General features: G+C 49.1%; 9 protein-coding genes across 9 annotated transcripts; 7 read left to right on the forward strand and 2 right to left on the reverse strand.

Moving 5' to 3' along the window:
* Positions 1–1,190: 1,190 nt before the first annotated feature.
* On the forward strand, positions 1,191–1,916 carry YUH1 (Yuh1p; the record flags this gene model as incomplete). The annotated part of the gene is made up of 1 exon (XM_018879415.1): positions 1,191–1,916. One exon carries the CDS (start codon positions 1,191–1,193, stop codon positions 1,914–1,916), a length of 726 nt encoding a protein of 241 aa, XP_018737334.1.
* A 202-nt stretch (positions 1,917–2,118) lies between these two features.
* Positions 2,119–3,591, reverse strand: THP3 (Thp3p; the record flags this gene model as incomplete). Its single annotated transcript, XM_018879416.1, has 1 exon — positions 2,119–3,591. The coding sequence occupies one exon, from the start codon at positions 3,589–3,591 to the stop codon at positions 2,119–2,121; it is 1,473 nt and encodes a 490-aa protein (XP_018737335.1).
* Positions 3,592–5,140: 1,549 nt separating this feature from the next.
* AWJ20_2472 (L-asparaginase (predicted)) lies at positions 5,141–6,265 on the forward strand (the record flags this gene model as incomplete). The annotated part of the gene is made up of 1 exon (XM_018879417.1): positions 5,141–6,265. One exon carries the CDS (start codon positions 5,141–5,143, stop codon positions 6,263–6,265), a length of 1,125 nt encoding a protein of 374 aa, XP_018737336.1.
* A 1,139-nt stretch (positions 6,266–7,404) lies between these two features.
* On the forward strand, positions 7,405–8,967 carry YPK3 (putative protein kinase YPK3; the record flags this gene model as incomplete). The annotated part of the gene is made up of 1 exon (XM_018879418.1): positions 7,405–8,967. The coding sequence occupies one exon, from the start codon at positions 7,405–7,407 to the stop codon at positions 8,965–8,967; it is 1,563 nt and encodes a 520-aa protein (XP_018737337.1).
* Positions 8,968–10,023: 1,056 nt separating this feature from the next.
* Positions 10,024–13,041, forward strand: TFC4 (transcription factor TFIIIC subunit TFC4; the record flags this gene model as incomplete). The annotated part of the gene is made up of 1 exon (XM_018879419.1): positions 10,024–13,041. One exon carries the CDS (start codon positions 10,024–10,026, stop codon positions 13,039–13,041), a length of 3,018 nt encoding a protein of 1,005 aa, XP_018737338.1.
* A 954-nt stretch (positions 13,042–13,995) lies between these two features.
* SPE3 (spermidine synthase) lies at positions 13,996–14,877 on the forward strand (the record flags this gene model as incomplete). Its single annotated transcript, XM_018879420.1, has 1 exon — positions 13,996–14,877. One exon carries the CDS (start codon positions 13,996–13,998, stop codon positions 14,875–14,877), a length of 882 nt encoding a protein of 293 aa, XP_018737339.1.
* Positions 14,878–15,531: 654 nt separating this feature from the next.
* mis18 (kinetochore protein Mis18) lies at positions 15,532–15,912 on the forward strand (the record flags this gene model as incomplete). The annotated part of the gene is made up of 1 exon (XM_018879421.1): positions 15,532–15,912. One exon carries the CDS (start codon positions 15,532–15,534, stop codon positions 15,910–15,912), a length of 381 nt encoding a protein of 126 aa, XP_018737340.1.
* Positions 15,913–16,772: 860 nt separating this feature from the next.
* On the reverse strand, positions 16,773–17,069 carry FAF1 (Faf1p; the record flags this gene model as incomplete). The annotated part of the gene is made up of 1 exon (XM_018879422.1): positions 16,773–17,069. The coding sequence occupies one exon, from the start codon at positions 17,067–17,069 to the stop codon at positions 16,773–16,775; it is 297 nt and encodes a 98-aa protein (XP_018737341.1).
* Positions 17,070–19,057: 1,988 nt separating this feature from the next.
* Positions 19,058–20,251, forward strand: PDA1 (pyruvate dehydrogenase (acetyl-transferring) subunit E1 alpha; the record flags this gene model as incomplete). Its single annotated transcript, XM_018879423.1, has 1 exon — positions 19,058–20,251. One exon carries the CDS (start codon positions 19,058–19,060, stop codon positions 20,249–20,251), a length of 1,194 nt encoding a protein of 397 aa, XP_018737342.1.
* Positions 20,252–20,740: the final 489 nt, after the last annotated feature.

Raw genomic sequence — 20,740 nt, forward strand, 5'->3', positions numbered from 1 at the left:
ATCCCACCCCAGGTCACATCTTCACGCTCGCTGATGTGATACCACTGACATATGACAAGTAATTAGTTGTTTGAGCAAAAACATACCTTGTTTTTGTATTTTGTCGTTGAGGTTTTGTACATATACAGTTTGGTTTGGCGAGCCCACTGACTGGGGTTTGACCTTAGCCAGCTGCTGCGACGGTTCGGCGGTCGTCTTGGCAGTTGATTTCGTGCTATCGTGAGTTTTTTTTTGTTGAGCTTCTGTTTCTACTGTCGCAGATTTCGACTCAGTTTCAGTTTCAGGTTCAGGTTCAGGTTCAGGTTCAGTCTTTTCTGTTTCCACTTGATCTGGGTGGTCGACCTCGACTTCCATCTCCTCTGTGACGTTCTCTGTAGTTGTCTGTTCAGTGGACTCAGACTGGGTTTCTGATTTCGATTCTGTCTGTTCTATATTGGCCTCTGTTTCATTTTCAACAGTTTTTTCAACTTCAGAACCATTGGTTTCCGAAGAAACAGCGATATCAGCTGGTTCCTGGACGGGGATCTCGTCCTCCCCATCTGCAGCGTCAGCTTGAACCGGCTCCTCTGCCACAGACACAGTTGTCCCGTTCTCTTTCTCAGCCTTTCTGGTCTTCCGAGGAGGCGGCCTCGTGCCCGATTTCGAGTTTTTTCGTGGCGGCATTCGTGCAATGGAGACCTACTCTTCGACCGCTGTTCGCTCACTCTCTCATTAACTCACAGACGCGAATATTTCAGCGACCGGACATGCGGCGCTCTCTCTCTCCTCACCCACCACCGTCGATCGACACCCACCTCTTATCTTATCTTTTGAAAATTACCCCTGACTAACTCAGGGGGTCACCCACACCCGCCCCTACCACACCTCAACTCTCTACCCAACTCCCTCTCCAATCCGCCCGACTACGGGCACGAATGGGCCATTCATGCTCTGTAGCGGCCGGGAAAACTCGGCGGGCGGTGCTGCCTCCGGCGGCTGGGGCGCTGCCCCAGACCCCGTGGCTCCTCTCGCTACGCTCGAGTCGTTACGTCCACGATCCCAGCCATCTCCTGCGAAGCAGGAGCAACCAGGGTCTGGGGCGGAGCCCCAGCCGCCGGAGGCACAGGCTCCCCGTGAAGCACCCCACAGGCACGGCTTGAGTGTATTTAGGATCACCAGCTGCGGAGGCGATTGAGAGCAATTTAGCGACCATGACTAAACATTTTGTTCCTTTGGAGTGTAATCCTGAGGTGTTTGACGAGCTGATTCATTCGTTGGGCGTGACTACGGCACTGTCGTTTCACGATGTTTATGTGATTGATGACCCGGACATGCTGGCCATGATCCCGCGACCCGTGTATGCTCTGTTGCTGGTATTCCCTGTGTCCGACACGTATGAAGAGTATCGCCATGATTCAGATAAAGATTTGGCCGATGATTATTATAACTCAGTTTCTGGCACTGATAAGGAACAGGCGGTCTGGTTTAAACAGACAATTGGCAATGCCTGTGGAACCATGGCACTTCTGCATGCTCTTGCGAATGGCATTCCTGCTGGAATGATCGAACCTGGTTCGACAATTGACATACTGATCAAAGAGTCGATTCCTTTAAACACCGTCGAACGGGTCAAGCTGCTGGAAAACAGCACAGAATTGGAACAACAGCACGCCAAAGTGGGTATCAAGGGCGACACGGCCGCTCCAGACGCCGAAGCCAGCGTGGAGTTTCACTACGTCTGTCTCACTCGAGCACGCAATTCCGACCACCTGGTCGAGCTCGACGGACGTCGCAAAGGACCAATCGATCTCGGACCCCTTTCACCAGACTCGGACCTTCTCTCCGAACCGGCTCTCAACAAAGTCAGAGAGTTCCTGGCCCGCGAAAGCGCCTCATCCGCCTTCTCCATCATCGCCCTGGCCCCCTCCTTTTCGTAGATACTAGCTAGCCCTGGGCTGCCTCCGGCGGCTGGGGCTCTGCCCCAGACCCCGTGGCTCCTGCTTCGCAGGAGATGGCCGGGACCGTGGACGAAACGACTCGAGCGCAGCGAGAGGAGCCACGGGGTCTGGGGCAGCGCCCCAGCCGCCGGAGGCAGCAGCGCCCGCACCGTCGGGGATCAATAAATATATGCGTGTGGTGTTAGATCTGGCCCTTGATGTCGACCTTTTTGTACGCGGATTGGCGCGCCGTCTCGATTTTGGCGTATGCGTCTTTGGTGTTGAGTTTGAGCGGGTCTTTTTTGACGTGGTCCAACAGCCCGTGCTGGTCGAGGAACTCCAGACACTGCTGGATCTCGTCGAAAGCCAGCTCGTGCGATATGAACTCGAGTGACAGGTCCGGCCGGTACGCGGTACACATAGCAGCCAGGGCCGAAAGTCGTTCTCGCGGGATGAACGAGTCCATCACGTATCCACCCATTTTAGGCGCTTCTGTGTACAACCGGAACAGCTGGTGGTAGTTCTTACGAGTCATGGCTTTATCGACCAACAGCGCATGTGCCACACCCGCGTCTTTCAGTGCAGGCTCATTACCACTCAGTTCTCGCAGCAAATGACCGATCTCAGCTCGGTTGTGTGTATGTAACAGATATAGGATCCTGTAGGCAAGAAACTCGTTGGCATTGCCTCGAATATGCTTGTCATACAGCTCCTTTAACCTGCTCTGACACTGGTTATACTCTCCCAAATCTCCCTTTTCTAGAGCGATTCTAGCGTGGATCTCGTACACGGACACCGTGAACTCGTTCTCAATGTGCTGGATCGTCAAATCCTGCCGCAGCGATTTGAACTGGTCACAAATGTACGGGTAGTTCTGTTCCTTGCGCCATTTATCTTTCAAAAGTTCTAACGTCTGCTTCAGAATATTCAACGGCCGCACCTGATCCGGGTCTGGCGCCGATGTCAGTCGGAAATACTTTTTTTCTAAATTCGTTGCTCGTCCTACCACTGGTCGTTCAAGATCTATCGACGGTATTGCGCCTGTTGCTGCTGCTGTCATTGCTGGTGCCGTTGACGGGGGAGTGGGCGACATTCTCGCTTCTCGTTCAAACCGTCGTAGTCGTTTCTCCCGTCGTTCATTACTCGCAAAATCGTCACTATACCCATTACCGTAGTTGCTGCTGCTGTTACTGTTACTATAAGCACCTAAGACGTCGTTATTGGATGCCTGGCCAAAAGAATCCCTCTTATATCCACTATACTCTGCACTGGCAGCGGCCCGGCCGGCAAACCCGCCGCTTTCCGCAATTTTTCCGTCGATTTTCTTCTTTTTCTTGATACCGCCGACTTTGCTTTTCGCATCCAAAGCTGCTCTCTTACTATTATTCAGCTCCTGCTCTTTATGCCGTCTCTCCAGCATAACCGGCACCCACATGGACTTCCAGTCAATAGTCCACGTCGTCTTCGTCTCAAACGCCTTTGTAATAATCTGTTTCAACTGCGACTCCATCACCTCTTTATCCTCTGGATGAACCTCCTTAAAACACTTGGCCACAAACTCCTTCAAACTCTCTGGCCACTGGCCATCTCTCTCACTCTCGCTGGCAGCCCTTTTACTCTCCTGGGCATGTTCCTTGGCACTTGCTGAAGAACTCGCTGAGCGGCCCAAAGACATCGAAGTCGAGACTGCCGTGTACCCTGCTGGTGTCTGTTAGCCACTTTCTTGGGGTGGGAGTGTGCCTCCGGCGGCTGGGGCTCCGCCCCAGACCCTGGTAGCTCCTGCTTCGCAGGAGATGGCCGCGACCGTCGACGCAACGACTCGAGCGCAGCGAGAGGAGCCACGGGGTCTGGGGCAGAGCCCCAGCCGCCGGAGGCATGCCCCTCGCCCGGAAAATACTTACTTTTGGGTGTTTGGGCACCGGCTCGCCAGGGTGGTAGCGACATGTCGGGTGTCGTACGTTAGCTGTGGGGGTGGTTTAGTTGGGTCTCCGGGTTATGATCTGTGGGCTGGGCTGTTTTCTGTTATGAGTTTCCTGTTGGAAATGGAAGTTGAAGTTGTGATTTGGGTCGTGGGTCGGTTCTGATGCTGCTGCTGTCACTTACCTACTGCCGTCGGACTGGCTGCCTCTCCTGCCCGCTGTTTTGTTAGATTTCGCTCTGAGAGTGTTTACAGACTCTGTGGTATCTCAGTATCACGAAGAGTCGCTGAGGAATGGCGGGTATCAGCGTTTGATCCAAAATCTGAGGTCTCTTCGCTATCTGTGAGATGAGACAAGTTGGGTTGCAAAAGCAGAATCAATATTTATTACGTCTAGATTGCATTGCATCATTACTATATATTAACAGGGTAAGCGTATTTTGCGGTATATTCTTGTATCGGTTGAATGCGAGATGCTGGGTCTGCTATGTTAATTAATTTAGGTCTGGTGATGCTAATTTCACTTTCTCAATTGATTTGGTAGTGATTTAATTCTGTTTTGGTTGTCAGAGCATGGGTGCAGTGCCATCTGACTCTACAGAGACGGCGGCTCGACAGAGACAGAGAACGTTTTTGCTGTATAAAACACTCACTGACGGAGTCAGACAGACGAGCGCCGATATCGAGGAACCCGCTGGTTTACCTGGAGTTGAAATTGAACCTGATACTGAAATTAATTCATCCGAAGCTTCAGATCAACCAGATTCGGGTAGAATTTCAACAGCTGGTGCTACAGTAATTGAACCAACACAATTCAGAGTCGCTGAGATCCAATTGAAAGACAAGAATAAACTGTCTGCCAAACGACTGGTGGCCGTGGACTCGTCAGAATCAAAGTTTGTATTTGATCAATTGGCCACGAACTGGGGTGAAACTAGCAGTCCTGTGACAGTTCGACGCAGTGATATTGCTCTGATACAGCTTAAACTGGATGCTACCAGAAACCCCTGAATATGATGGGTATGTCCCGTTTATAGCAGTGCATCTCGGAGCAGGAAGACACTCCAAACAGAAAGAGACTCAATATTCGAGATTGTGTCAACGAGCATGTCAATTAGGTATCAAGCTCTTACTTGAAGAGAATCGGGCTCAGGATAATGCTGAGGATGAGTTTTTGAATGAGTCTCAGAGTGACCGTCAGGATGGGTCTCACTGTGAGGGTGAGGGTGAGACTGCTTTATACAGCCAGAGGCGAAACTTACGGAACAGTCATCAATCTAGAGATGTCTGTGAAATAGTGTGTAAAATGCTTGAGGATTCACCTTTGACAAATGCTGGTACGGGATCGAACCTCAATTCACTAGGAAATGTCGAGTGCGATGCGTCTATAATTGATTCGAAGACTATGCTAGGTACAGGTGTAGCAGCATTGTCTGGTGTCAAGAACCCCATCTCGGTAGCTAAAAAGCTGGGCGACGATATCATCGCTGAAAAAACATGCCAGTCAGATAGCGGTTCTAGTGACACTACTGGTACTAGTAGTACTGCCAGCAAATATATCAAGTGGGGTCTCTCTCGACCTCTGTTTCTGTCTGGGACAGGTGCTTATGACTACAGTGTGTCTTCATCCTGTGAGTTAATATCCCCTACTGACCAGAAAACAGCAGCTGCACAACGTTATTTTGACAAGTGGAGTGCTATTATCGGTGATCCAATCACTCCTAATACTTCCACTATCGATGCTAACGGATTCACATCTAACGCTCAAGCCGAAACCTACAGTACAAGTACGAGCACAAGCAGCACCAGTAATAATAATTACACCACTGGTGATCCTTCTGCTTCCTCTCTGGTAGACGGTGACAGCGACCTGGACGAAAAGCTGAATGACACGGTGGGTGTCATCTGCGGAGATAGGTACGGTAACATCGCTCTGTGCTCGAGTTCCGGTGGAAATTCGCTCAAACCACCTGGCCGAATCGGACCTGCGGCATTAATTGGCCCCGGAACTGCCCTCAAAAAACAGCTCAACTCCACAAATGCTACCAGGAACACCGTCACTAAGATTACGGCCTGTTGCTCAACGGGCCATGGTGAAGACATCATCACCACGAACCTGTCAGCACTCGTCTGTGACAAACTAATTTCAGCCGCTGACAACGAAAATGACATTCTCACTTCGCTCTTCAAAAACGACCTTCCCAACACATTCCCCTACCTCCAATCATCCCCACTGTACCTCGGATGTCTGACAGTCTCAGCCACCTACGGCACCAACAACCCGACCCACCACCGACCGCTCCTCACCTTCGCACACACCACCGAGTCCATGATCATCAGCTACGCCTCGCCGACCCACCCCCGACCAACCGTGATCAAATCACGCACCACCCGAGCAGGTCGCGTGTCAGTCGGTGGGGCGCTTTTGTAACGGGTGGGTTGCGCCTCCGGCGGCTGGGGCTCTGCCCCAGACCCCGTAGCTCGCTTCGCGAGCGTCTCCGGTGGTGGTTTAATAAAAACTCGGCGGTTTTCTGTAGCTTTTCTAATAAAACAACCGTCAAACCTCTCCCAAACCCCACGAAACCAGCCCTTTCATGGTCCCTATCAGGTCCGCACGCCTCGAGAGAAGCGAGCTACGGGGTCTGGGGAGCGTCCCAGCAGCCGGAGACACGACCCAACCCCCAAAACCCTCAACTCCAGCAGGGACCCACCCCCCGAGACCCCCTGAGATGGACGTATGCGGCCTCGATGCACGATTTAATTGCACGTTTGAGGAAGAATGTGGCAGGGCGGCAGCGGCCGCGGCTAAAATTAAATTTCAGGGTGCGGTGATCTGGGAGCGAGCGGTTGATTGACTTGCAACCACTCGCTTTGGACACGTGAAAAACGCTGGTAGTGAAAAGCAACCTGATTCGAGACGCGTGATTTGTTTTATTAGCTAGCGCTGGTTGTTGTTAGTGAAAAGCGACTTTTGTTTTGATTGGTTTTATTCTTTGGGTGTTTCTTCAATGGCGGTTGTTGGATCTTCGAGTTTCCTATTGGTATTTTTAGTTTGTGAGGCATCACCAGCAGTAGCAGTCGCATAAGACTGAAAATTCTGTTCACGCTCTCGTTTTGACAGTCTTGCTTTTTTAGTTTCTAGTGGTTGTTTGTGATTTATTTGGTGTTTTCGGTTAGTTCTGTGGTTCAGAAGAGGGATTTATTACTCGTGTCTGACTGCGGGATTTTAATATTCGTCTGATTTGATTTGATTTGATTACGCAGTTGAACTGTGCAGTTGATTATTGGCTGATGGCTGCATTTGATGCTACTCGTTGATTCGGTTCATTTCGTTTGATCTGGCTGATTGAAATTTATTGAGCAAAGTTCTTTTGAATTCTGTTCGAAGTTGTTATTCTGATTGCGTGGCTCTGGTTCTGATATTCTGGTTCTGACTCTGATAGTCTGGTATTCCGGATCACGTTTGATTTTGATTGATCTGTTAGTTGGCTTGACTGATTTGATTTGATTTAATTTCATTTGATTTGTGGATTGTTCAGCAGACTGATTTGGTTATAGACACACGCTGAAATGACGACGGTTTTTCTGTTTGACGAGACTGAGTATATCGACGGTCCTGTAGATGGCCCTGGACCCTTCCAGGGCCGACCACGGAACTTTTCGCGAAGTTCGCAGAATTTTGTGTTTCTGGATGAAGGAGACCACAGTCCGGTCTTAGATGATAGGGGAGTTTGTGAGACTGGTATCGACGATACACATGAGGGTGCTAATGGCGTTGATATTGGATCTGGTTTGCGAGCTGGTGAGGATCCATGTGATGGAGATCTGGTGAGCAAGTTCACAAAAGTGACTATTAATGGACCACCACCATCCAGTTCTGCCAGTTCGGACGATGACACGCTTGCTGAGCTTCCCAGTCGGTCACAACCTATTTCAGTGACCCCTTCTAAACTCACTGCATCACTCAGTTCTTCACAAGGTCAGGATTTCCAAGCCCTGACTCCTCCTGGAACTAGTTATCATAGACTGGGAAAGTCGTTTGAAGTCGGCATCGACAAAAACTACGTTTCGAGTTTTGCCGCTGCTGCTTCAAGAAAAATGAAACCTGATGATTTCGAGCCTTTAAAAGTACTTGGCCAGGGCGCTTATGGCAAAGTATTGCTTGTCAGAGAAAGAAAAACTGGTAAACTTTATGCTCAGAAACAGCTCAAGAAAGCATCTATGGTTATTGAAGATAAGAAAGTCGAACAGACAAAGTCGGAACGATCGATTCTGGAATCAGTTCGTCACCATTATATTGTACGACTGTTTTATGCCCTGCAAGACCACCATAAACTGTACCTGATCCTTGAATATGCTCAAGGTGGTGAACTATTTACACATTTGGCATCTGAGAAGATGTTTTCAGAAGACGTTGCTGCATTTTATGTAGCTGAGATGGTGCTAGCATTGCATCATTTACACGCCAATGTCGGAGTGGTGTACCGAGATTTGAAGCCCGAGAACTGTTTACTTGACGCTGACGGTCATTTGGTGCTGACGGATTTTGGTCTGAGTAAAGTTGCTGAAGACGGATCCACGTGCAATTCGCTTTTGGGAACTCCCGAGTACATGGCACCGGAAATCCTACTTGGCAAAGAGTACGACTACGCTGTCGACTGGTGGTCTCTTGGAGCAGTATGCTATGATCTGATGACCGGCAGTCCTCCATTTACTGGTAACAACCATCAAAAGATCATTGACAAGATCACCAAATCCAAACTCAACCTCCCATATTATCTATCAGCCGACGCCAAAGATCTCCTGACGCGATTATTACGCAAAGATCCACGTCGTCGTTTGGGATATAAAGACATTGAGGTGATTAAAAAGCACCGATATTTCCGCAAACTGGACTGGAAAAAGCTCGAGGTGCGACACCCCGATCTGATCCCGCCCATCATCCCCATCATCACAAATCCCGTCCTTGCCGAGAACTTCTCGTCAGAATTCGTCGACATGGCCCTCACGCCCGACACCCACTACCACAACGTGCCAGTCCCTGCTGGTGCCGGCCTCTTCCAAGGCTTCTCCTACACTGCCAGCCGAAGCTTCATAGACAACGTCCCAATCACCGTCCACCGCGACATCTGACGGACCCCGCTTGGCTGTTTCTTTTCTAATCGTAATTCCCGACAGCACCTCTGTCTTTCTAGAGCTATTTATTTATTTTTCGCTGAATCTAACTACTGCCTCCGGCGGCTGGGGCTGCGCCCCAGACCCCCCGGCTCCTCTCGCTGCGCTCGAGTCGTTCCGTCGACGGTCCCCGCAATCTCCTGCGAAGCAGGAGCTACGGGGTCTGGGGCGGAGCCCCAGCCGCCGGAGGCACTGCCCCCTTCACTCATACTCGTAGACCGTGATTTTCGAGCCGACTTGGTCGAGCACCGCGGCCGTGTCCTGCCAGGGGACCCGGAAGAGTCCGGCGTTGATTTTTGGCATGTGGATCCCGTGATCGGTTAGTGAATCGGGGGCCTCGTTTTGGGCTTGGCGGATCAGATCTGAGATGGCTGTTGAGGTCGCGGAGACGATGGAGGAGGGTGGGTCGACGGTGCGTCCGTAGCCGCTGCTCGTGAAGAGACACGCGATGTAGTTTTTTTTGGTGTCTCCGGGCTGGGGTGATATTAAGAGACATTTTCCGAGTAAGTTTTGTCGTTTCTCGGTTTCTGATGTGTATTGAGTACAGTGATTGTGGTATATTTCGTACGCTTGGGGGTAATGTTTTTTGAACCCTGCAGCTACCCCTGATCCCCATCGACCCTGACAATTGCACGAATGTGCCAGAATTGAACCTTCTGGAGCTTCAAACAGGTCTCCGCGGATGTATGTTATGGAATTGGTCATGTCTGTTAGTTTTATTCAGTTTTCAGGCTGTTTTAGAGCTGGATATCGAGTCCAATTTGCTACTTCACCAGTTCTCCAGATCTCGTTATAGGTCTGGAGTCAGCGTGCGGCTGATAATTTATTTAATTAGGGCCCAATATAAACAATGTCAGACCAGTATTTACTTCACGACCGTGTTTTTGGTGATTTTGTCGGTCGCTTTTTTGCGATCTTTTATTTATTTTTTCTTTTGTTTTTTATTAATTATTTATTGCCAGCTGGCTCGGCACTTTTTTGATTTTTTCTGGTCGATTGTTTGGAGAATTGAGCATGAACGAGTTCTGGGTAGACCCTGCTTTACGGGCTCAGTCAGAGGATCCTGAGCCCGATTCTGATTATGTCATGGCAGGTACTTCTCAGGCATCTCATGGTTATGACAGACGAAATAACGAGGGTGCCAATTTCGATCCTCATGAAATTTTTAGTGATATCTCTGATAACGAGGAAGAGGAGAATGACGGGTGGGATGAACTGAATTCCGAGTCTGAGGATGAATTCGTCAATCGAGATAATTCCAAAAAACGTGGCAGAGGACGAGGTGGGTACAGAGAGCCTGAATTGAGTCCTGAAGTTACGAAATTGCTTGCTGAAGCGTCTTTGGCATATTCAAATCAAGACACTGATACTGCTATTCAACTGATTGAAGAAGCAATTACTCTAGACCCGTCGGCTCGTAGGGCATATATTTTACTTGCTGCGATATATGAAGATACCGGTGACTGGCATAAAGTGCTAGCAGCAAAGATCACTGCTGTTCATTTGAACAAAAAGAATTATGACGAGTGGATAGAGTGTGCTCAATTGAGTGAGGATCTGGGTAATCCTGCTCAGGCCGTTGAGTTCTACGGTCAAGCTCTACGAGTGAATCCTCAGAAAGTAGATGTTCAGCTGAAAAGAGTCGAGCTTTTACGCCAAATTGGCAATTATACTCGAGCACTTAAAGCAGCATTGAATATCCGACAGAATTTATTCTATTTGATAGATGATGTGTCACAAAAGTCTAATTTGATCATGGATCTGGCTATTTCTTTGAAATCGTTAGGAAGAGCTCGTGAAGCAATTGAGATTTATGAAGATATTCTTGCTCAGAATATCCGTTATGATGATATCAAACGAAAGAGGGAGCTAGAAGGTGAAGAGGAGCCAGAGTCGGATTCTGATTTGGATTCTGATGATCTTTCCGATGGCGATGATGAAACTAATGGTAGAAGGCGGCGGCGGCGGCCAAGAAGAGACAAGTATGAACCAGAAATCCCCTTTTTGTTTAACGAGTTAAACAATCTAGCTGAATTATATTACTATGAGAAAGACTTTTCGAAGGTCCTGACGACGGTAAGAGACGTAGCTCGGTTCTTGAATGGACGAAAGGAAGAAACCTGGTGGAAAGAAGTCAAGACAGATGCCGAGTTTGATGAACGAAGGAAGAAACTTGCCAAGTTCAAATTGTCTCCTTATGCAAATGACGACTCCAAGTTCGAGCTTCCTATCGATATCAGATACTGGCTAGTATTAAGCCGTCTTGAGCTCGATAAAGATCCTTCAGAAGCTCTTAATCATGTCAAGATTCTTCAAACATTCCCGCCTCTCCATTACTCAGATCTGTATCTATCCATCGGAGAAGCCCTATACACACATGGCCATTATGCCCCGGCGCTGGAGCTTTTCGAAGCACTAGAAGGATACGATGAGTTCAGAGATGTCAACCTGGAAATCTTCATTGCCAAATGTTTATTCCAACAAAAGCATTTTGACGATGCTGAAAGACGGTATATTGAGGTGATCCAAGTGCAACCCGACAATATTGAAGCACTAGTAGCACTGGCCGAACTGTACGGTGCAAGTAATCGTATTAGTGAAGCTAGGGATTTGATTGCCAAAGTGAATACCTTGCGGTCGACAGAAGACCAGCAGGTTGCCACTACTGACCAGCACGCTCAACCTGAAGTAGTGATTGAAGGGGGTGAAGAGAACCGATATTCGACACCTGATTTCATTAATCGAGACCCTGCTGGACTCAGAAAACCAAGTAAATACAGACGACTTACTCATATCGAGAGAGTGCAACGAGAACGAGATGCTGAAAACCTGACTGAAGACAGGTTCAGACAACTCAAACGATATGATCAAGGCCGGTTCCAGGGAAACCCCGCTGCTATTTCCGAATGGCTACGGAACGCCACTGGTCTTATATACTCGTTCAAGTCATACAGAAGATTCTTCTATTCAGAGAAAAGTAAGATGTTCTCTTCGTTTGAGAAAAAGTATAACACCGGAACCATTGAAGAGCGAATTGAGCATCTATCAAATAGAATCACCGAACAGGAACTGGACGAGGATGAAGACGATGATGTGAGCGAGCAAGCCATCAGAGATCCAGCCAAGTTCAGAAACATCACTTTTGAAGACTGGTTTGATATTTTTATGGAGACAGCGCTGCTCAAGGCGAGATACGAGAGTCCTGCTGCTGCGTTTGAGGTGATAGAAATCGCCCGTAATGCTACTGTGTTCCATCTCGACCCGACAAGAGTGATTAAAATCAACCTTGTCGACCTTACATGTGCATACATCACCAAAGAGTTTGGTAGTGCCAACGACAGCATGCGTTTATTTATGAATTCACACCAGATTTACAACGATATCTACCGATTATACGGAGCTATATTCTGTTCAGGAAATGCTGCTACTGAGATGTTCCGCGACGTCAAGAACCAGAAATTCTTTCTTCGACAAGTAAAAGCAGTCGACTCTCTTGTCCAGAAGAAAGATATAGCAGGAGCATCTAAAATCTACGACAAATCGCTAGTACTCACTCAAGAGAGTCCTGTACTACTTCTACTCTACGGACATATCATGCTGTTGGGAAAAAGTTACGTTTCGTGTCTGATCTATCTGCTACGAGTATACGCCCTCAAGCCCAAAGACACTCTCCTCCTGCTGACCATGGGCCTTGTCCACGTTCACCGTGCTCTCCAGAGACAAACGACAAACCGCCATCTCCAAATCGTACAGGGTTTAAGCTATCTGCTCGAATACTACGACGAACGAGGCAAAAAAGGTATTCACGAGCAGCAGGAAGCCGACTATAACATGGGCCGCATCTTCCACCTCCTCGGACTCAACTCGTTCGCGGTCGAGTATTACAACCGCGTGCTGGCAGCACCACAACACCAACTCGACCCGGACTACGACCTCCGCTCCGAGGCTGCCTATAATCTGCACCTCATTTACATGATCTCGGGCAATCCCAGGCTCGCACGGGCCATTCTGGATAAATATCTTGTAATTTGACGACCTTTTTTGCTGTGGTGGCATGCCTCCGGCGGCTGGGGCTGCGCCCCAGACCCCGCGGCTTCTCTCGCTGCGCTCGAGTCGGGCGTCGGGGACTTCAGAAGGGCTTTTTTTCTTTGGGAGAGGGTGGGTTGGATTGAGTCAGAGTCCGTCAAGTCGTCAGGGAGGAAAAGGGATCGGCGCTCAGGGGTAGGGACCCGTGCAGCACGCTCGCAGCTACAGCGGCAGTTTAACCATTATAGTCAATATGCTGGGTGCGATGTTAGGTTAATTCAAGGGCCTGTTGCAGGGGACCCCAATCAACTAACACGGACCCCCTCCCCCTCCAACCCCCTCCAACTTCGCCAACCAACCAGTCAATCCCCACCCTGCCCCTCCCCCACGCCCGACTCGAGCGAAGCAGAAAGACCAGCGGGGTCTGGAGCGGAGCCCCAGCCGCCGGAGACACACACCTCCCCGCCTCAGGCACCCCACCAGCCCACGATAACTGCAGGGTCGCTGATTGGCGGTGGAGAGAGAGAGTTTTTTTTTTCATTGCATGACGCACCAGCAGCAAAAATACCTTCAGAAGCAAGAGAAGAACTGTGGTCAGCCTTGCTTGATATGCGGTCAAAAGGTACTCGGGTTGGAGAAGGACAGGTGCTAGAAATTGTATATAAATAGCCTGGTTGCTCAAATAAATTTTTCTTCTTTTTTTTTTTTTTTAGATTAACTCAAATTAGATCAATTGTTGCTCATTTGAAGAAAAACAGCCGTTTTTGTATCCACATACAAAATCAAATAAAAAACAAAAAAAAAACCCAGTTTTTTTTTAATTTTTTACCACAAGCGTTTTTTGTTTTTTACTAGAATCTCAATTTAAAAAATTACTCTAATTTTTTAAATTGTTTTTTTAGTTCCCCCTTGAATCCGACTTATACTCCCTCACGAAGTTTCCCCTTTTTATTATTTGATATGTCTGAATTGACTCACAGAACTATCAAGGACGGCTGGTTCAGCGAGGTCTCGGACACCATGTGGCCCGGCCAAGCTATGAACCTCCGTTGCAACCAAATCCTCCATGTCGAGAAGTCCAAGTACCAGGATGTTCTTGTTTTTGAATCATCTGATTATGGTAATGTTCTTGTTCTCGACGGTGTCATTCAAGCCACTGAACGTGACGAGTTTGCATACCAAGAAATGATCACTCACTTGGCTATGAACTCTCACCCCAACCCCAAGAAGGTGTTGGTCATTGGTGGTGGTGACGGAGGTGTACTTCGTGAGGTTGTTAAGCATTCCTCTGTTGAGGAAGCAGTACTTTGTGACATCGATGAGGCTGTCATCCGTGTGTCCAAGAAGTACTTGCCCTCAATGGCTGTTGGTTTCCAACATCCCAAGGTCAAGGTCCATATCGGTGATGGATTCAAGTTTTTGGATGATTATAAGAATACTTTTGATGTTATCATCACTGATTCTTCTGATCCCGAGGGGCCTGCTGAGTCGCTTTTCCAAAAGCCTTATTTCCAATTGTTGCACGATGCTCTTACCGAGAATGGTGTTATCTCCACTCAAGGTGAGAACGTCTGGTTGCACATGGATATCATCAAGCAGGTCAAGGCCGACTGTAAGACTGTATTCCCCCAAGTCGAGTACGCTTACACCACCATCCCTACTTACCCCGGAGGACAAATCGGATTCATGGTCTGTACCAAGAACAAGAGCGCCAACCTCAAGGAGCCTCTTCGTTCCTGGACTGCCCCCGAGGAGCAGGCTTTGAACAGATACTACAACAAGGAGATTCACCGTGCTTCTTTTGTTCTTCCCAACTTCGCCAACGCTGTCCTCAACAAATAATCTTTGTAGCTTGTAATAATGCCATATCGGTTGTTTGTACTTCTTTTGGGGGGCTCTTTGCCTCCGGCAGCTGGGGCTCGCCCCAGACCCCGTGGCTCCTCTCGCTTCGCTCGAGTCGGGCGTGGGGGTGTCGCGTTTCAGTTCAGTACTTTTTGGACCATGTCAGATTCCTAGAGTGTGGTTATAGATCAATCACCGTGAATTACCGTGATCTGGGACGTTTTTCAGCCACCCCCTGAGTCAAAAGATAAGGGCTGGGGTTTTTGATAAAGGGAGGGTAGCCAGTTATGTTACTCAGCTGTTGCGATAGATTTTATACGAGTTTGTAATATTAAGACTGATAATCTTGAAAGATAGTTCATTTGTGGGATAATTGAGTATTCAAATCATGTGCTGTTTATAGTGTAAAATGTTTGAAGACAGATATTGACCTGTCAGTTGAAGGACGGGTTGGGAGACATATTATGCAGATCGTCATGTCGGATCTGATGATGGTGAACTTCGCGACCTGACTTTCCCACTGGTGTCCTACTGACTGGATGACTAGCTAGCATGGTTAACCCGTTTGTGTTCCAGTGTGCACAATGTAATCAGATCTTTGGTGACAGCTCTGCGTGGTTTGTTTCTACTCCCACTTTAGCGGCTTTTACGCTCATGAATTATGCTACTGAGAGCTTAAGCGTGCTGGAAGCTATTTCTGTTGTCCCGTCTCGTCAGGAAACTGAAGATTCAGGTTCGACATACTGTGAATTATTATGTACTGGCTGTTCAACGTCAATTGGTCGCGTATACAAGAGTACGCCTCACACCTTGGACCATTTACGTGATAAATACACGTTCTTCACGTCCAAGTCGAAATGTTACGAAGTGGGCAAACTGGATATCATTCCTCAAGCAGTCGATGCAGAAATCATCCAGGCCACTAGACCCAGTCCCGACGACGTTGCCAAACGGTTTGCAGTCCTCGAAGCGGTGGTTCTTGCTCTTCACAAGCGCATCGATTCGCTGACCGCAGACTCTACTGACACGGTCTGAGTGTCATATCCTTATTTATTCAACCATTCATTTTTTTTCACGGTGGACTGTGCCTCTGGCGGCTGGGGCTCCGCCCCAGACCCCGCTGCTCCTCTCGCTTCGCTCGAGTCGGGCGTGGGGGTCCCAGCACCTCGAGCTGGACATTTTTCTACTGGAATTACTAGTTCATAATTGGATGACCACGAAGCTGTTAATTGCTGTTTCACTCGCTGTCGATGCTCTGAAAACATTCAGTGTGGAATCGTGATTATTTGTCCTTTTCATAATATCTGCCAAAAGTAAGGATGGCATATGTTAATTAGAGGGGTATGACAGTAATAGTAGCATTAGACATCGGAGTATCAACATGTTTAATGGGAGAACCGAAAGCAAAGGCAGCGTTCACGCCAGCATTTTCGGGATTAAAAGTCCCTCTGAAAGAATTAATTAATCCAGTATTGCGATTTGCAAGTCATCACCTCTGCTAAAAATAATCTTTGCTAGATTGATATTTGCAGTCGAGATAGAATAAGAGTAGTACAGGCTGCAAAGTCCATGTCTGGTGAGGGAAACCGGCTGAAAGAGATTTATTGACTTCAGATTGGGAATTCACAATAAACCTTTCAGAGTCCCTCTACCACCTTATAAAGATAATTTCGATCAGAGGGGACCCTCACGCCCGACTCAAGCGAAGCGAGAGGAGCCACGGGGTCTGGGGCAGAGCCCCAGCCGCCGGAGGTATGGCCTCACAAAATCGTAAATTGAATGAATTAATTCTATCAAATGGGAACCCCACGCCCGACTCGAGCGAAGCGAGAGGAGCAGCGGGGTCTGGGGCAGAGCCCCAGCCGCCGGAGGCACACATCCCCGATCCTGGGGAACTATTTCCGCTTGCCCTTGGCGCCGCCTCGACCAGAGGTGTATTTCGCGATCTCGGCTTTGCTGATGACGAGACCGTGGCGGGTGTTTCTTCCGACAGATGCAATTTTGAGTCCTCGGTCTCGTTTGACGGGTTTCTTTTTCACGGACCCGGCAGCTGGTCGGGCCAGGACAATGCCAGCTTCCTTGGCATATGCTTCGTACTTGTCTTGTTTCATCTTGCGGCTCTTCTCAATACCTTTTCGCAGACTCATAGGCATCTTCTCAGTCGCTGGTTTACGGCCGTTGGCCTGTTGCATTCGCATCTGAAGTGCCTTGAGCCGCGACTTGCCAATAGGATCAAGGTCGAGCTCCGTCGAGATATCGGCGCCCGAGAAATGGCCTTTTTGATTGGCCTCGGCCAGAATATGCGACTCGTTAATCAGTCTCTGTAATGCAATATCGTTGTCTAAATTCTCTCTCTCGTTCTCATCGGGTTTGCTATTTTTGCCTCCTTTCTTACTGGCCTCTGCCGTCTGAACTTTGGGTGCTGTGTTTGTCTGGTTCACGGGTTAGATTCTGAGGGAGGGCCGCTCGCGAAGCGAGCACAACCAGGGTCTGGGGCGGAGCCCCAGCCGCCGGAGGCATGTTGGCACTTACCATGAACTTTTTCTTTTCCTGTTTCGCCGTCATATCTAGCCCACTGCGGCCAGCTGATGTGTCGGAGAACCTGACCACCATAGGACCTTCGTCATCCGAGTCAGAGGAGGTGGCCATGTCATCTTCGTCGTCGAAGTGCGTGTGTGCTAGGTCGTCTGAGTCGTCGAAATCCGAGTTGTTCGGCTCCGAGTCTGACTCGTTTAGACTTCTGGATCTGCTCTTTTTACTGGACGTGTCTTCTTGTTCGCTTTCGCTCTCGTTGTCGTCGCTACTGCTACTGTCGTCTGCCAAATTGCCAGCGCCAGTCTGAACAGACCCGAACTGGGCTTCGAAATTGCGTCGAAAGATATCCAGCACCTCTTTCTCCTTCTTCCGCGACTCCTTCGCCACTTCAGGCTTCGTCGCCACTGCTCTTTTCTTCTTAACCCCGCTCAAAACCATGGCTCTTGCTCAAAATAAATAAAATACCAGTCCGCGAAGTTTCACTGATAACCTGCCGATCCCTGAATTTTTTTGATTTCGACCTGCATATCTGTGCAGCAGTCGACATACATCTCACCCTAAAACAGCCATTCCCACCCCCTGAGCACGGGTCCCTGGCAGGGGTGAAGTCTGCCTCCGGCGGTTGGGGCTCCGCCCCAGACCCCGTGGCTCCTCTCGCTTCGCTCGAGTCGGTGCTAGGGGGTCCCCTGATGCGTTTTTTAGACGCCCATGGCTGTTCTGGAGATATAGTTACTGTACCACTTGATTGGCTGTTATACATGGGACCCTTTGCTCAAACCAAGCACTGGAGCCAGGAGAGAGAAACAGAACCTGAAAATAAATTCAATTATCAAAATTAAACCACCTTAACCATATCACGGATCAATTCTAAACCCATGTCAGAGTTTTTTCCACTTCATACCACCTATTCTCAATCCAACACGACAGTCAAAATGCAGCCCCTGCAAATAGACCGCTAGCTCTTCACACATTTAAACGATTAACTGAATAATCCCCATCAACACACGAATAAAGCTTTAAAAACAGCCAAACACTGCCAGATGAGCACACACAAACACAGCCACAAACACGCGCCAGTCCATCCACTACAGCGGGTCACAAACCACCCAAAAACAAAAATCACCACCCACTCGGCGAGCCACAATCACCACCCTCTTCCACTGAACACCCAGCCCCGCACCGACCCCCTAGCCGCTCGCGAAGCGAGCACAACCAGGGTCTGGGGCGGAGCCCCAGCCGCCGGAGGCAGACCCCCAGGGCAAGGTCCAGGGCACGACAGTTAATCCGGGCCCCCCACCTCGACGGAGGTATCCGGGTAGGTCCCCCAACAGCGACGGGTGGGAGGGCACAGCCGTGCGATACATGCGGGTGGAGGGTGAATTTTCCGGGTGAGGATTGCCCAACAACAGGCGAAAAGCAGTGGTGCAGCGGCAGCAGCAGGAGGGGGAGGGGTGTGGTGGGAGGTGCGGGAGTGGATGGATGGGTGGAAAAGGGGACAATTTTTTTCCAAGCCAGTGAAAGCAACAAGCACGCTTGCATTTCGCATTTTTATTTAGTTTTTACACCCGTTCTTCGGAGTAGAATATTTTATTTTCATCAACGAAGAAGAAAAGAAAGATAGAACGGTGTTTTGCGAGAATCCAGAATGCTTTCAATTCGTCGTTCTCTTGCTTCTAAAGTAGCCAGTTCGGCTTCTGGCTCTGCTGCCATTGCTGCTGGTCGTAGAAACTACTCTTCTGGTGGTGATGATACCGTCACTATCCAACTTCCAGAGTCTTCTTATGCCACATACAATTTGGAGGCTCCTTCTCTTGAAGTGAGTCTTAAGAAGGATGAATTGCTTCAAATGTACAAGGACATGACTGTTGTTCGTCGTTTGGAAATGGCTGCTGATGCTTTATACAAGGCCAAGAAGATCCGTGGATTCTGTCACTTGTCGACTGGTCAAGAAGCCATTGCTGTTGGTATTGAACATGCTATTACCAGAGAAGACACTGTCATCACTTCGTACAGATGTCACGGTTTCGCATACATGCGTGGAGCCTCAGTCAAGGGAGTTCTTGCTGAATTGCTTGGCCGTCGTTCCGGTGTTTCGTTCGGTAAGGGTGGTTCCATGCACATGTTTGCTCCTAACTTTTATGGTGGTAATGGTATTGTAGGAGCTCAAGTTCCTGTTGGTTTGGGTATTGCTTTTGCCCATCAATACAGAAACGAGAAGTCGGCTACTTTTGCTTTGTACGGAGATGGTGCTTCTAACCAAGGACAAATCTTTGAGTCTTATAACATGGCCAAGCTGTGGAATGTTCCTTGTATCTTTGCTTGTGAAAACAACAAGTATGGTATGGGTACTTCTGCTTCTCGTTCTTCCGCCTTGACCGAATATTACAAGCGTGGTCAATACATTCCTGGTCTTAAGATTAATGGTATGGATGTCATTGCCAGTTACCAAGGATCTAAGTTTGCTAAGGAATGGGCTGCTGCTGGTAAGGGACCTCTTGTTCTTGAGTATGAGACTTACCGTTATGGAGGTCACTCGATGTCTGATCCCGGTACTACTTACAGAACCCGTGAGGAGATTCAACAAATGAGATCTTCTAACGATCCTATTACCGGTCTTAAGGCCCGTTTGCTTGATCTCGGTGTTGCTACTGAGGCCGAGTTGAAGGCCGTTGACAAGGAGGCCCGTGCCTATGTCGATGCTCAAACCGCCGAGGCCGAGGCCGACGCTCCTCCTGATGCCGACCCCAAGATCCTCTTCGAAGACGTCTACGTCCGTGGTACCGAGATCCCTGTTCTCCGTGGCAGAATCCCCCAAGAGAACTTCTCCTTCACCAAATAAACCCATCCTCCCCCTCCTCCTCTCCATCCTCTTCCCACCACACCACCACAGCCATCCAACATCCACCATCCAGACCAAACAAATATCATATGACATAGACTTAATCCCGTCATGAATGTAGTAATATATCAAAAACGAACTACCGCCACACCCCCACCCATCACCACGGGCCGGCCGTCCTGCCTCCGGCGGCTGGGACTCCGCCCCAGACCCTGGTTGTGCTCGCTTCGCGAGCTCCTGAACTCTCAGGGATCTCTAAAACAATCATCCACTAGCGGGTCGTCCTGCCTCTGGCGGCTGGGGCTCCGCCCCAGACCATGGTTGTGCTCGCTTCGCGAGCATCCCGAGTTTTTTCGAGCTTTTCTTGAGCTCCTTGGAGTTTCAGGAACTTCTGGGAGCTCAGGGGACCCTGTAGCGAAGGACATTGTTTCATGGCCGCTCTCCCACTAAGACTGCGGAGTCGAACTCGCGTGACCCCATCCCCCCTGA

The sequence above is a fragment of the Sugiyamaella lignohabitans genome, chromosome B, assembly GCF_001640025.1.
Source record: "Sugiyamaella lignohabitans strain CBS 10342 chromosome B, complete sequence".
In the NCBI taxonomy this organism is placed as follows: Eukaryota; Fungi; Ascomycota; class Dipodascomycetes; order Dipodascales; family Trichomonascaceae; genus Sugiyamaella; species Sugiyamaella lignohabitans.